The sequence below is a fragment of the Carassius carassius genome, chromosome 26 (assembly GCF_963082965.1).
Source record: "Carassius carassius chromosome 26, fCarCar2.1, whole genome shotgun sequence".
NCBI classification, from domain to species: domain Eukaryota; kingdom Metazoa; phylum Chordata; class Actinopteri; order Cypriniformes; family Cyprinidae; genus Carassius; species Carassius carassius.
The window spans coordinates 30,536,496-30,550,761 of record NC_081780.1 but is presented as its reverse complement, the minus strand read 5'-3'; the positions used below and the strand labels follow the sequence as shown (position 1 = coordinate 30,550,761).

Below are 14,266 nucleotides of genomic sequence, written 5' to 3'. Positions count from 1 at the left end.
GAAAACGTTTTTGAGGCACGTCAAACGCTAAACTCGGCAATATAAACATTATTAATTAACACTAACCTAAAAAAATCATTGTCTTATAAATATTTCTACAAATAATGGTGTCTCTCACTTATCGGTAATATTTAATATGTGCAGAGTATCTATGATAATTGTGCAGTTTTATGTTGTTAAGCATCTCATCTGTACTTATGTCTAAGTGAATTTGAATTTAAAAGGTGATTCTTCATCTCATTTAATTACTGTACACTGAGCACAGACTCCTGAATTACAGCTCATTAATTTATTGCATTGAAATATGGAGTTTATGCATCTAATTTTATCCTTTGTTTTGACCCACATATACTGTTTATTGTGAAAGAGTATTTGTAATGTATTATATCCACATTAAATGGCACTCTTATTTCTCCACATTTAAGGAAGCAAATTTGAAATTGCAACTGTAAAAGCTTATCAGTGAAAGGTGCTCGAAAGGTATCTGCAACACCCACATTATGATGTCACAGGAGGTGGAGCAAATGTATATGTGTCGGAAGTGAACATTGTATAAATCTGAGTAGGAATACAGCTGAGGACATAGATCGTACATCCTTCCACACAGACACAATGCCGACCTTCAAGGTGACTGTATATACTGTTAGACAGATCAATTTAGAGAAAATGGACGACATTTACCTGACGCTGCTGGACTCAGAGAAGCAAAGCAGTGAAAGAACCCTGGTGGATCGATCCTGGTTTTCTAGTTTTAAAACGGTAAGAATGTTAAAGACTTTATTATTTTGATTTTAGCAGTTGTTATTATTATTTTTATTTTGATAATGTCATATATATATATATATACACACGCACCCACAAACACACATACATATGTATGAAATGTCCAAAGGCTGTGTTTTTGGGAAGTTTCTTGTAACAGCATCCTAGGACTTCCAGAACACAAGAACTAGTTAAGTCTCTGCCTTCAAAAGACAAAATGAGAAGCATACTATATGTAAAGAAAAAAATCCACTTGAAACCAAACAAGAGGGATGAATGGGTTAACAGTGCTGTACAATACAAGGGGAGAGATCAAGCAATTATAAAAAAAAAAAACCTTACCCCTCCATACTTACTGTAGCAAATGATGAGAATGTTCTCTGTCCGTCTGCCAAAATTCATAGCTTTCCTGCAAGTGTTTCTCAAGCCTGCCTTGGAGTCAAGAACGGTAGAAGAACAATATTAAGAACATGAATAATAACGAAATGCTAAACACCTTCGGTGCTTGACCCCTGATAAATTACAAACATTATGTTGTCAGAGGATGAATGAAAGTTTTTATATTGAATGAAATTTATAGGAAGGTATTGTAACAACTTAACATTATGTATCAATTCACTTTTATACAGGTGGAGATTAGTATAAGCCAATTTCTGCTTTCCCAATAAATACATTTATTAAGGTTTTACTATTCTAACCAGTGTTCATATGCTTAAACATTAGGGAAATAACCTGTCTGGTGTTTAAATATCACACTTAAAATACATTTTAGTGAGGACTTTCCGGTCAACCTTCCATTCAATATTAGTATAGCTTGAATTTCAATACTTCATTCATTCATTCATTCATTGTTTTCCATATTGTTAAACTTTTTCTCAAATGCCCTATTCTTCTTCTAAAGTTTATTATTATTATTATTATTAGGAGCCAAGCACTAAAGTAACATAGGCACATTAATTTTCGTCCTCTTCTTGAAGTCTATGGTAGCAGATAGAGCCATACATACGAAATTTATTACATTTGGCACACAGACAGAAGACAGTCTGAACTGTTACTTTTCTTTATTGTCGTCAGACTGGTCTTGTTAGATTCTTTGAGACATGCCGAGAACGTTATTACATTTGGCACACAGACAGAAGACAGTCTGAACTGTTACTTTTCTTTATTGTCGTGAGAGGCTTGTTCGATTCTTTGAGACATGCCAAGAACAATGATATGAATTACACCTTGGGCTGAGTGTCATTTTTGAAGCTAACATTGTCTGTTTAATATTGTAATCCTATGGAGTAAACCGTGTTTTCAAAAAAGTCCTGAGCGCTTTTTAAAACACCCATCACAGGGTTTTTTTCTGCAGCTTTTTAAGTTGAAAAAAGTTCAACTTAAAAAACAAAACAAAAAAAACACCCTACTGTACTTCAGGCGTCTTTTTGACAGCTGACCAATGACAAGTGAGTGGCGAGTCGTTTCCATAACAACAAAATACAACAAGAAAATAAGGAGAAATTAGCCAGTAGACAGACAGTACTAGTTTCGGAGCACAAGGAGTTAACTAAATTGTTGGAAGCACCAACAGTTTCCTTCCCCAAATTACGTCACGCTCCATTCCCCTCCCTGTTAACTTCAAAAGCACACATTTCTGCAGCACACAGCGCTAGGCTACCGTTGCAGCTGTTGTTATAGCAGCAATAAACACCTTCGGTTGATATTTGTAAACGAAACGCTGCCAAAGTTTTATTTTACTAAAAAGCACTCTTGTCAAAAAAGACGCCAAATGTAAACATGCCTTTAGCCGGCTAAACTTGCTGTTTTGTACTTTCTTGAAAAGCCATCATTTTGGATCATGTAACCAATTTTCACAAAAATCGACTCTGGTCGACTAAATCTGATGCTATACATTTTGGCGTATTGACTCCTAACTTTGTCACCCCACATTGACAAAAACACATCTAATTGGTCACAGCGCCACCTATTGGTCAAGTAATTGTATTAATGTTGTTTAACAGTTTAGCTTAAAAACTTCTCCAAATCAAATTTTCATTTAATAAAGTCTGCGGAGATATGTTTTATTGTCGTATTTTTCCTGTTACATATAACATGTCTAATAAATGTTATCCTTAAAGGAGTTCTCCCTTGACATCCATGTGGAGAAGAACATTGGAAACATTGTCCAGGTGAAACTTGAAAAGCATAAGCACAATCATCCATGGTTCTGTGAGCATATCAAAGTGCAAACCCCCTCTGGAGACTGCTTTGAGTTCCCCTGTTACTGGTGGCTAGTGGACGAAAATGAAGTGATGATTCGAGAAGGCACTGGTACGTACAGACTCACTTTTTTCATTATTGTTGTTTAAAATTCAGCTGTGACTGAGTCATGTCTTAAATGCTGTCCTTTCTCTGTGTTATATGTGTTCATTTAGCTCGACTGCCTCAGGATGACACCAAATCTTTTCAAGAGCAAAGAAAAGATGAACTGGAATCGAGACGGAAAATATTCAGGTTTGATAAAAGAGACTTTTTTTTTGTTCCTCCCTAGATACAGTTCAGTGTGCTTGGCACACAAATATTTAGCACCATATCTGTCTCTTACCATTTTACACCAGGAAATATTATTTATATTATTTACCTGTACCATATGAATTAGTTTGTATATATATTGTATCACTTTTACAACATATCTCTGGTTTACAAATAGCCGATTTCACAAAGACACCACTGCAGAGAAAGATACTTCACTTACCCAGGTGCAGCTGTTATTTTAGCCTTTCCACAAATAAAGTTTATTTTTCCAAGACTAGAAATTCATTGCTTTTTTGTGTAACTGATCCAGATGCTCGGATCACCAACTTTACATGCTTAAAAGTTTATCACAAATACTGTCATCTAACAAACAGCTCATCAACAAGAAATTAATGGAAGCTGTACGTATTCCTAAAACAATGATGATGTGCAGTGATTCTTCTCAGAAGTGTAAAGATACTTTGGAGTTATTTTGGAGATTCTGATATTTATTGTCTTTATTAAGAGAATTTGTTCAGATATTCCCCTAGCTTGCTAAAATACTCATTAGTTGCCATGCCTCAAAGTCAGCCCATTAGTAGAGATAGAAAGTAATGTGTTGGGCTTAGACAAGGAGGATTTCCATTCAACTCAAGGGAAGTACAGAATTTGAACTGGACACTGACCTGGATCATTGCTTCTTGGACACCCACGTTCTGGCTCTGGAAAAACACTTTCCCTTTGATGTAACTTTACAAGTAAATGTCATTTTTCTTTTTGAAGATGGAAGGAGTGGAGCCCAGGCTTCCCTATGAGCATAGACGCCGATTTGAACGATCTCCCTAAAGAAGTTCAGTTTGATCTAGAAAAAGAAATAGACTGGTACTGCAATTTCATGAAAGTGTAAGTTTGGGGGACTGTGTCATGGGCACAGTCCTTGCTGATTTGTCACAGAATTTTCCCTCAGTGTTTTAGAATGAAATTCAGCACAAATGCAGTACCATAATAGTGTTCATGTTTCTAACTATACTGTATGTTTCAGGGGGGTGTATTTAGGTCTTAAGAAATTTGAGGGACTCGTTGAGTCCTGGAAAGACATTAAAGATATTCGACAGCTATTTGAAGTTTTGGGAACTCTGGGCCACAAAGTACTAGGTTTGGATGATTTTTCCTCTGTCACCAATGTTTGTTCTCTTTCAAGGGAACTTGATCTTGTTCCCTTTTCAGGAAACCATGTTTACAAGATGATTGTTTGTCAGTTTTCTAATTTTAAACAAAAACTATATATCCAAACACAATTGTTGCAGGAAACCAGTAACGCCTTTGACATTTGACTCAAGTTTCTCCTTTGTAATCTGGACAGAGGACGTGATGGAAAACTGGAATCAAGATTACATGTTTGGCTATCAGTTTTTGAATGGCTGCAATCCCGTCATGATCAGGAAGTGCATGCAACTTCCAGACAAGTTTCCAGTCACACAAGAGATGGTCAAGCGCTTTCTGAAGACAGGACACACACTACAACAGGAATTACAGGTCAGAAACAGTAAGACATAAATCGCCTGAACAGCTGGTCAATTATCAAATCCAAGATTTGCTTGTGTTGTTACCTCCTTCACATATTCAGTTTATATAAAAGACTCAAATCAGTGTTATTTTGAGCTACAATCCATTTATTCTAAAGTACACACCCATGAACACGTGTTTACAGGCAGGAAACATCTACATAGCAGATTATGAAATACTGAAGGGAGTGCCAGCATCTAGCAGCCAGCGCTATCTGACTGCACCCATCTGCCTACTGTACAAGAATGATCTGAACCAAATTGTGCCAATCGCCATTCAGGTATCTGTCTCCTATAGGAACAGTATCAAATGAAAAGATGAACTAAAAATAAGTCATTTTGCAGTGAAGTAGATACAAATGTCCTGTTTGACTTTATTATATCTGAATCAGCTGAGTCAAACCCCAGGGGAAACGAGCCCGATCTTTCTCCCAAGCGATAATGGATTAGACTGGATGTTGGCCAAGATGTGGGTGAAATCCTCTGACTTCAATGTACACCAGCTGGTTACACACCTTCTCAAGACACATCTGTTCTCAGAGGTTTTTGAAATGGCCATGTACAGACAGCTTTCTGCCGTCCATCCCGTATACAAGGTACCTTTATTTCACAGTCATGATATTTAGATTCAGTGCTAAACTAGAGATTGTGTCAATGAAGGGCTGCTGGTTTTGATATCCTTGCCTGTTTTCAACCAAAAGCTTCCAGAGCACTGCATGAAAACCAGTTTTGCTGTTTCACAGTATGCTTTTTGAATAATAAAAAGATTTAATACACATTTAAATGCATATTTCCTTCTTACAGTTATTGATGCCTCATGTTCGTTTCACAATTGCAATCAATGCAGAGGCCCGAGTAAAACTCATTGGTAAAGACGGGATCTTCAGCAAGGTAGCTTTACAGCTAATTTAATACATCCATACACAAACAGTGTTTTGTTAAGATCCAAAGCCATTCTATTCATATTTGGTTATTTTGTCTTTGTCTGACAAGCCATAATATCTGTCTGTGATACAGGTTTAAAGACGCAAACGGTCTTAAGAAATCTTTATCATTATCAAAGTTTCTGGCTTGTGATGGTGTCTTTTTTGCTGAATGCTCTTGTTAAATACATAGGCTTCATTGTATTTATTTAGCTGGTGTTTGCTTTAATAGACCCCAGACCTATTCAACTCCTAAATATCTACAAATGAAAAAACATCCACCAGAATACCAGAACTTCACCCGTTATCCCCTAGATGGTCACTTGACTAAATAAATGCTTACAGTCTAGTTAATTTCTGAAAATATTTAGGCAAAAGATGAACTGTATTCTTGAAATCCAAAGGTTGCTAGTATCAGTGGAGATGGGATGGGGACACTGATGAAAAATGCCATGGAGACTTTAACCTACAAGTCCCTGTGCTTCCCTGAGGACATAAAAGCTCGAGGAATGGAAGATGTGCCCAAATACTATTACAGAGACGATGGCAAGATGATCTGGGAGGCAATACACTGGTAGGTGGCAAAGTATCAACCGTTCAGATCCAGCACTGCTACCGCAAAAGCACAAATGAATCCACATACAGTTCAATGAAAATTCGGCATCCAGAGTATTTTTTCTTTCTTTCTACATCTCTGTAGCTTTGTTTCTGATGTGGTCAAGATCTACTATGACAGCGATGAGAAGGTTCAAAAAGATGAGGAGATTCAAGGATTTGTTAATGATGTTGCCTGCTCTGGCATGAATAACTCTGCCAGTGAGTACAGGTTCAAATTATCAAAATGTTAGCATGTGTGTTTGTCTGTGCAAGCATGCATGATTGTTGGTAATGTATATTCAGCATGCATCTTTGTGCACAGATATAAAGGTGACTTGATACACACAAATTAAATGCGTGTTGCCATTGTTTACAGACTTTCCAAAGTCTCTGGAGTCTCGAGAGCAGTTGGTGGAGTACCTGACTGTCGTGATTTTCACAGCATCAGCACAACATGCTGCTGTCAACTTTGGACAGGTGAGGTTACGCACACGGCTAGTGTTTACACATTACACATTTATTCACTTAGCTGACGCTTTTATCCAAAGCGACTTACAATTGCCACATATGTCAGAGGTCACACACCTCTGGAGCAACTAGGGGTTAAGTGTCTTGCTCAGGGACACATTGGTGTCTCACAGTGGATTCGAACCCGGGTCTCTCACACCAAAGACATGTGTCTTATCCACTGCGCTAGCACCACCCCTGTTTAAAGGGTTAGTTCACCCAAAAATAAATGTATCTGTCATTAATTACTCACCCTCATGTCGTTCCGAACCTGCAAGGTCTTTGTTCACTTTCAGAACACAAATTTCTATATGACATCTATATGATATTTCTGATGACATCTGAGAGCTCTCTGACCCTCTGTAGACAGCAACGATCAACGTACACAAATGTAGCAAGTTAAAATAGTCCATGTGACATCAAGGGTTCAATTGTAATTTTACGAAGCTACGAGAATACTTTTTGTGCGCAAAGAAAACAATAATAACATGAGTTATGATGTGGAAGCAAGCACATTCGTCGTGAGACTCTCCACATTGGTGGCGAGGAGAAGAATTGTTGAATAACGTCATTATTTTTGATTTCTTTCCAGACAAGAAGTATGATAAATTCATGACAGAATTTTCATTTTTGTGTGAACTAACCCTTTAAAATTGATAGATAATATATGTAAGCTAATGTCACAGAGTTTATGTTCCAGTTTGACTGGTACGCCTGGATCCCCAACAGTCCTTCCACCATGCGCAAGCCTCCTCCCCAGAAGAAGGACCAAGTGGATATGAAGTACATCATGGATAGTCTGCCTGACCGTGATTGTTCCAGCATGGCTCTGGCAACAGTTTGGGCCCTCACTCAGACCGAGCACACCGAGGTTTGATTTCTGATTCGCATTCGCTTTTCACTTGAAATTGTAGTGCACATGGCAGCATGTTATCAGCTCACTATAACAAATTGCCACCATTCTCCAATTACAAAAATGTAGTGCAATCAAATTGGCTGTAGAAGTCATTTTGACTAATTCTTATAAATCTTTTAAAAAATATTACAAGTTGAAACTTATATATATATTGAAATTAGTCAAATTATTTGGATGAGATGAAGTGACATGACTTATTGATAAATCGTTTGCATTGATTTGTAGTCTGCTGATCTGCAGTTCTTAATCATAATTTTACAAGTTCTCTAAAGAAACACAGCAAATTCTTCCAGATATTTCAATATTATGAGTATACTCATTTCTGGGGTGTTTTATATGCTTGTCTGAGTGATTGACAGTAACCAAGGGGGTGGAGTTTAGAGACGTGACCGTTTATTTTTCTGGTTTCTGAAGAACTTTTTTCTTTTTTTCAGCGGTTCCTAGGCATGTATCCAGATATGTACTTCACAGAGCAACCTGTGAAGGAAGCCATTAAGACTTTCTGCCACAGACTAGAGGAGGTGACCAACATCATCAAGATCCGGAATGGTGGATTGACATTGGCTTACTGTTATCTGTCCCCAGACAAAATCCCCAACAGTGTTGCAATTTGAGAAAATATTTGAAGAAACATTTTGCCAGGCCTAACCATAGTATTTACGGCCAATGCATGCGTGTTTGTGGTGTATTTTAGGTAATGGTTTCACCGTATAATTTTTTACCTTATTGATATCTATGCTGTTTGGAGGGAATATATTTCCAGCTTTATTTCTTTTGGTATGTGGGGGGTTTTCTCTGATAGAGCTTAGCTGATAAAGGATTGCAGTCATGGACATGAAATACATGTTTTATGAATGCTGTAAAAGAAGTGTTTTGAGGTTGTGAACATTTCTGCACTTCAAATAGAGCTTATGTTTGTTTTTCCTGGGAGTTTTGTTGGTAACTCTCACAATAAAGAATGCTTTAATAAAATGAAGAGAAATCATGTTTTCATTATCTTATATCAAGACTGTTTTTCTTTGTGATCTCTTGACAACAGTTTTTTCTCCCCATCTTAAGCATTTTGCCTGATCTTTGTAATCTTATAAATGTTACAGTGTGTTTACTGTAGCTTTAGCAGTGAATTATAGCAAGCCTTTTATTCATTCATGTTTGTTCAATTGAAGTTTCTATGCCTGCCATGTTTGGAAATGCTATAAGTCAGAGGTGGGTAGTAACGAGTTACATTTACTTAAGTAAATTTTTTTGGGCAAAATCTGTACTTTTACTTCGTTACTGTGGGTGACGCACAGAGGTGTAGTGGTAAAAAAAAAAGAGTTGGGTAAACTATACATTCTGGGTGATCACATCGTGGTCACGGTAAGGTGGGCCACTGCTTACCGGTGTATGTGTATCCTGATGACATCGCTATAGGCTATCATTTGATATTACTAGCAAGGGTATCACTGCTTGTTCCCTCATATAGGTCACACAATCACTATTCAATTCATACATTAATCTAAGTTATGGTTAAAGAGACTCAAGAAGGAATAATATGGTTGAAATCTATAAAGTTTACTAAATGACAAAACAGAGAGAACAATTTTTTTTAAGAGAGATGGAGAGGGAGGCTTATATCCAGGGGTTCCAATGCAATGCACTTGTACATAATGATTAGGGATTATTTTCATAGTCGATTAATCTGCTGAATATTTTCTCAATTAATCGGTTAGTTGTTTGGTCTATAATATGTCAGAAAAATGTGGATCAATGTTTCCCCAAAAGCCCAGGAATAGTCCACAAATGTCTTGTTTTGTCCACAACTCAAAGATATTCAGTTTACTGTCACAGAGGAGAGAAGACACTAGAACATATTTTTTTTAATGTAGGATATCATCACACTAGCCACAACTAAAGTGTAGCTACAAGTGTGGTCATGCTTCATTTCAAATCTGAGGATGAAAATTATGCATTTTATAATTGTAAGACCATATCATTGGAGGCTTTGGAGAAGTTTAAGAGAAGGCTGATAAGATGCTTTCATATATTTTATCAATGACACAGACTGCAATGACAGACAGCGTCATTGCAGAAGGACATCCTTTTGGTCACGTGGTTCACGTGAGATGATTGACAGCTTTACAAACTAATGATATCACACTGATGTCATAGCTGATGCAAATCAATAGGCTTGTTTGAGAGGAGCAAAATCTGCGCAGAACCGATCACCGGTGATCACCGCGAGACGCATTGCCGGTTAGAAAAGTGTCCATGTTACTTCTGCCTTGCTCTGATGTCATGCTGACAAAAAACTGTGTCTGATTGAGCAGTCGAGGGCAGTTGCTCTCCAGCGACTGCGCTGATCAAGAGCATGATGGAAAACGACTGACTGACGACACAGCTTCATGCTCATTGGCTGAGAATGTCAACTGATACATTTTCTCTTTATTCTAAGAATTAGATTACCCATTTATTTATTTATATTTACATGCGAACTAAACAAAAACAAAACATGCCTAGTGAAGTTAAGAATTAGGACATGTTTATTTTATTTATAATGTGTTTATTTATAACATTCTTTTGAGTCAATTCTGTTCAAAGGCTTGATCAAATCAGATAGCAAACCAGTCAATTGGTTCGTGAATCAGTTTGAATGATTCGCACGCTAAGCCGTCTGAAGCAGTCAGGCGGCAAGGAAGTCGACCGGAAGTTGAAGTCGGCCGGGTGCCGCCAGCTTGTAGCAGAACTTCACTTGCGTTAGCATCCCATTGACCTCCCATTCATTTTGGCGTCACTTTGACAGTGAATAACTTTACATCTGAGGCGTTTAAAAAGACTCCATTTGTCCATTATTTATTTCTAAAGATACACGACAATGTATAAAGGGCTCCATTACCTTCTATGTTACATTATGGCCCCATAGAAACAGTATTTATAAAAATAGGCTAACGATTGCGTCATAACCACTCGACTCTGTCGCATTACCGTACAGACAGGAGGAGAAGCTCGCAGGCAATTAACTTAATATAGCATACTGGCGTTACATTTTAAAATACTATACAAAATAATTAATCAGAATACTTACTCCTGCTCACTCACGCCAAAAAACTCCCCGCTCAAGATCGCCATCTCTGCAAGATTAACGATGGCAGTTTGCACGCACAGCTACTAGAAGATTTACATCTGTCAGACAGGTTGCTGACGTCATCAAGCTTAGTTTGAGTCTGCGCGTCAGAAACGGAAGTGCTAAAAATAGCTAAAAACGGGCTTCACTTCTCTCAATTGAGTTCCAATGGGGTCGCAGTGTCCATTTCTTTTACTGTCTATGGAAGCAGTTCACTCAGAGTTGTAACAGAAAGTTTAAGAACATCAAGAGCGTTGAAGACTTTGAAGACTAGCTTTGGATCTGCACTGAATTGAAGAAATCTGCAAAAGATATTGTTTGCTTCCAATGAAGATCTTTATTAGATGAACACCGCATGTGCTGTCTATGGTTCGACAGGTATAACTTAGGCTACATTCGATTACAGTACACGATACCACTATGACATTAGTTTGTTGTACGTGTAACTTATAACAGAGGGGAGCCAAGTTGAATGCAGCAAGTTTAATATTTTCAATATTTGATACAATAATACCGGTGTGAGATTATTCAGCAAGTCATATCATCCGCTGCTAAATTCAGATCTGAGTTCGCTGGCCGGCACTCAGCCAGCACTGCGCATTATAACCAATCACACATGATTCTGTTGAGCTTATGAATGCAATGACCAATCAGGTGTTCAGATCAGTCATCACTAAAATGCCAGTGAAAATGATCTTTGATAATGTAAATGTTATTTGCTCTCTTTCTGTACAATAAAAGATTAGTAGCCATTTTTAGATCACATTAACTTTCAATGTTAAATTCACATTTAATATAAAATCAGTCATATAAAATTTTTTATGGCATAACACCAATATCTGTTACCAGACAGGTTTTTATGCATAGTTAATAGATAACATTATTAGGCTACTTTGACCATAGCATATTATCTAACATAATATATGAAGATGAGAATCAAGATATTTCGTGATATAGTTCATCATCATTTTCTAATAAAAAAAAATAAATAAATAAATACTTAATAATAATTTGGAAATATGCTGTTGTGGCTGCTGTGTGTCACATGATGACCACCCCACCCCCCACTCGTGCCCCCTCAAAAATAATGAGTGCATGACTATTTTTACACTAAATAAGCGGTCACAGAGTATGAAATAAATACCCTCCAAACCCGAGCTAGCTCTGTTCCAAGAGGAATGTCTTCGCCTAGACACAATTAATATTAATATTTACGCTTGCAGAAATATACATTTTTTTTCCATTTTCTAGAACAGACAGAAGAAGATCCGTCAATGTGCATTTGGTTCGTTATGTTCAGATGTTCTTTTTTTTCCTCAGTCAGGTTTGTGACTGAGAGGGAAGAGTTACAAGAAAGAATGTGAGGACAAAATAAATGTATATAATTATGTTTGTAGTTTATTTAGAATATATTTAATTATCCCACAAAATAATTTAATATTCAATGCCGATTGCAGATAAATAGTTTATTAGGAACAATCAAAGCTTACTTTCAAAGCTGAATTCTTTGCATCATTACTCCAGTCACACAATCCTACAGAAATCCTTTTAACATTTTGATTTTCTACAAAAATAAGTGTATTGTTATTATCATCATCATCATTATTAATGTTGAAAAGAGCTGAGAATATTTTTTTCAAGTTTTTTTTTGGGGGGGGGGGGTAAATTGAAAGAACAGCATTGTTTGTTACATTTGTTACATTTCCCAGGCAGAAATGTTACGTACCCAGGACGTTCTCAGAAGTCCCCACTGGTGTCAAGGACGTTGCCTAGTAACGTTCCGGGAACGTTTGGAGACGGTCATGATGTGGAGTTCTTTTAAGGGTCGTGGGACGTTATTTTTTGCAGACCTTCACAAAACATTCAGAGGACGTTATGTGAACGTTCTCAGAACGTCCCCACTGGTCTCAGGGACCTGTAGGGAAACAAACTAGAATGTTACTGCAAAAAACACTTGTTCTTTCAGAAACAAGCATGCACGTTTAACACATTCAAAAGGTAAAATCAGTCATTTATGCATTGTGTGAACAAAAACAGGTTATAAAGAAGTTATTACATAAATTATATATATATATATATATATATATATATATATATATATATATACACATACACACACACACATATACAGTGGGTACAGAAAGTATTCAGACCCCCTTAAATTTTTCACTCTTTTTTTATATTACAGATATTTGCTAAAATCATTTAAGTTCTTTTTTTTTCCTCAATGTACACACATCACCCCATATTGACAGAAAAACACAGAATTGTTGACATTTTTGCAGATTTATTAAAAAAGAAAAACTGAAATATCATAAGTATTCAGACCCTTTGCTCAGGAGAAGCACCCTTTTGATCTAATACAGCCATGAGTCTTTTTGGGAAAGATGCAACAAGTTTTTCACACCTGGATTTGGGGATCTTCTGCCATTCCTCCTTGCAGATCCTCTCTAGTTCTGTCAGGTTGGAAAGTAAACGTTGGTGGACAGCCATTTTCAGGTCTCTCCAGAGATGCTCAATTGGGTTTAAGTCAGGGCTCTGGCTGGGCCATTCAAGAACAGTCACAGAGTTGTTGTGAAGCCACTCCTTGGTTATTTTAGCTGTGCTCGGGTCATTGTCTTGTTGGAAGGTAAACCTTCAGCCCAGTCTGAGGTCCTGAGCACTCTGGAGAAGGTTTTCGTCCAGGATATCCCTGCACTCGGCTGCATTCATCTTTCCCTCGATTGCAACCAGTCGTCCTGTCCCTGCAACTGAAAAACACCCCCACAGCATGATGCTGCCACCACCATGCTTCACTGTTGGGACTGTATTGGACAGGTGATGAGCAGTGCCTGGTTTTCTCTACACATACTGCTTAGAATTAAGGCCAAAAAGTTCTATCTTGGTCTCATCAGACCAGAGAGTCCTTCAGGTGTTTTTTAGCAAACTCCATGCGGGCTTTCATGTGTCTTGCACTGAGGAGAGGCTCCGTCGTGTCACTCTGCCATAAAGCCCCGACTGGTGGAGGGCTGCAGTAATGGTTGACTTTCTATAACTTTCTCCCATCTCCCGACTGCATCTCTGGAGCTCATACACAGTGATCTTTGGGTTCTTTACCTCTCTCACCAAGGTTCTTCTCCCCCGATTGCTCAGTTTGGCCAGACGGCCAGCTCTAGGAAGGGTTCTGGTCGTCCCAATAGTCTTCATTTAAGAATTATGGAGGCCACTGTGCTCTTAGGAACCTTAAGTGGAGCAGAAATGTTTCTGTAATCTTGGTCTGTACCTTGCCACAATTCTGTCTCTGAGCTCTTCAGGCAGTTCCTTTGACCTCCTGATTCTCATTTGCTCTTACATGTACTGTGAGCTGTAAGGTCTTAAATAGACAGGTGTGTGGCTTTCCTAATCAAGTCCAATCAGT

At 37.7% G+C, this 14,266-nt stretch overlaps 1 protein-coding gene across 1 annotated transcript; it reads left to right on the top strand.

The window, feature by feature from the left end:
• Positions 1-590: 590 nt before the first annotated feature.
• LOC132106007 (polyunsaturated fatty acid 5-lipoxygenase-like) lies at positions 591-8,494 on the top strand. The gene is made up of 14 exons (XM_059511589.1): positions 591-759; positions 2,883-3,075; positions 3,180-3,258; positions 4,042-4,161; positions 4,301-4,577; positions 4,624-4,794; positions 4,970-5,104; positions 5,216-5,419; positions 5,628-5,714; positions 6,151-6,320; positions 6,447-6,562; positions 6,720-6,820; positions 7,551-7,721; positions 8,201-8,494. Exons 1-14 carry the CDS (start codon positions 613-615, stop codon positions 8,378-8,380), a joined length of 2,151 nt encoding a protein of 716 aa, XP_059367572.1. The 5' UTR covers positions 591-612; the 3' UTR covers positions 8,381-8,494.
• The last annotated feature ends 5,772 nt before the right edge of the window (positions 8,495-14,266 follow it).

Bases quoted from the DNA above. Each gene is read 5' to 3' on its own strand.
- LOC132106007 (XM_059511589.1), top strand. From the start codon at position 613: ATGCCGACCTTCAAGGTGACTGTATATACTGTTAGACAGATCAATTTA. The intron at 4,795-4,969 runs GTCAGAAACAGT...ACGTGTTTACAG, and splicing joins CACTACAACAGGAATTACAG to GCAGGAAACATCTACATAGC. The intron at 7,722-8,200 runs GTTTGATTTCTG...TCTTTTTTTCAG, and splicing joins CTCAGACCGAGCACACCGAG to CGGTTCCTAGGCATGTATCC.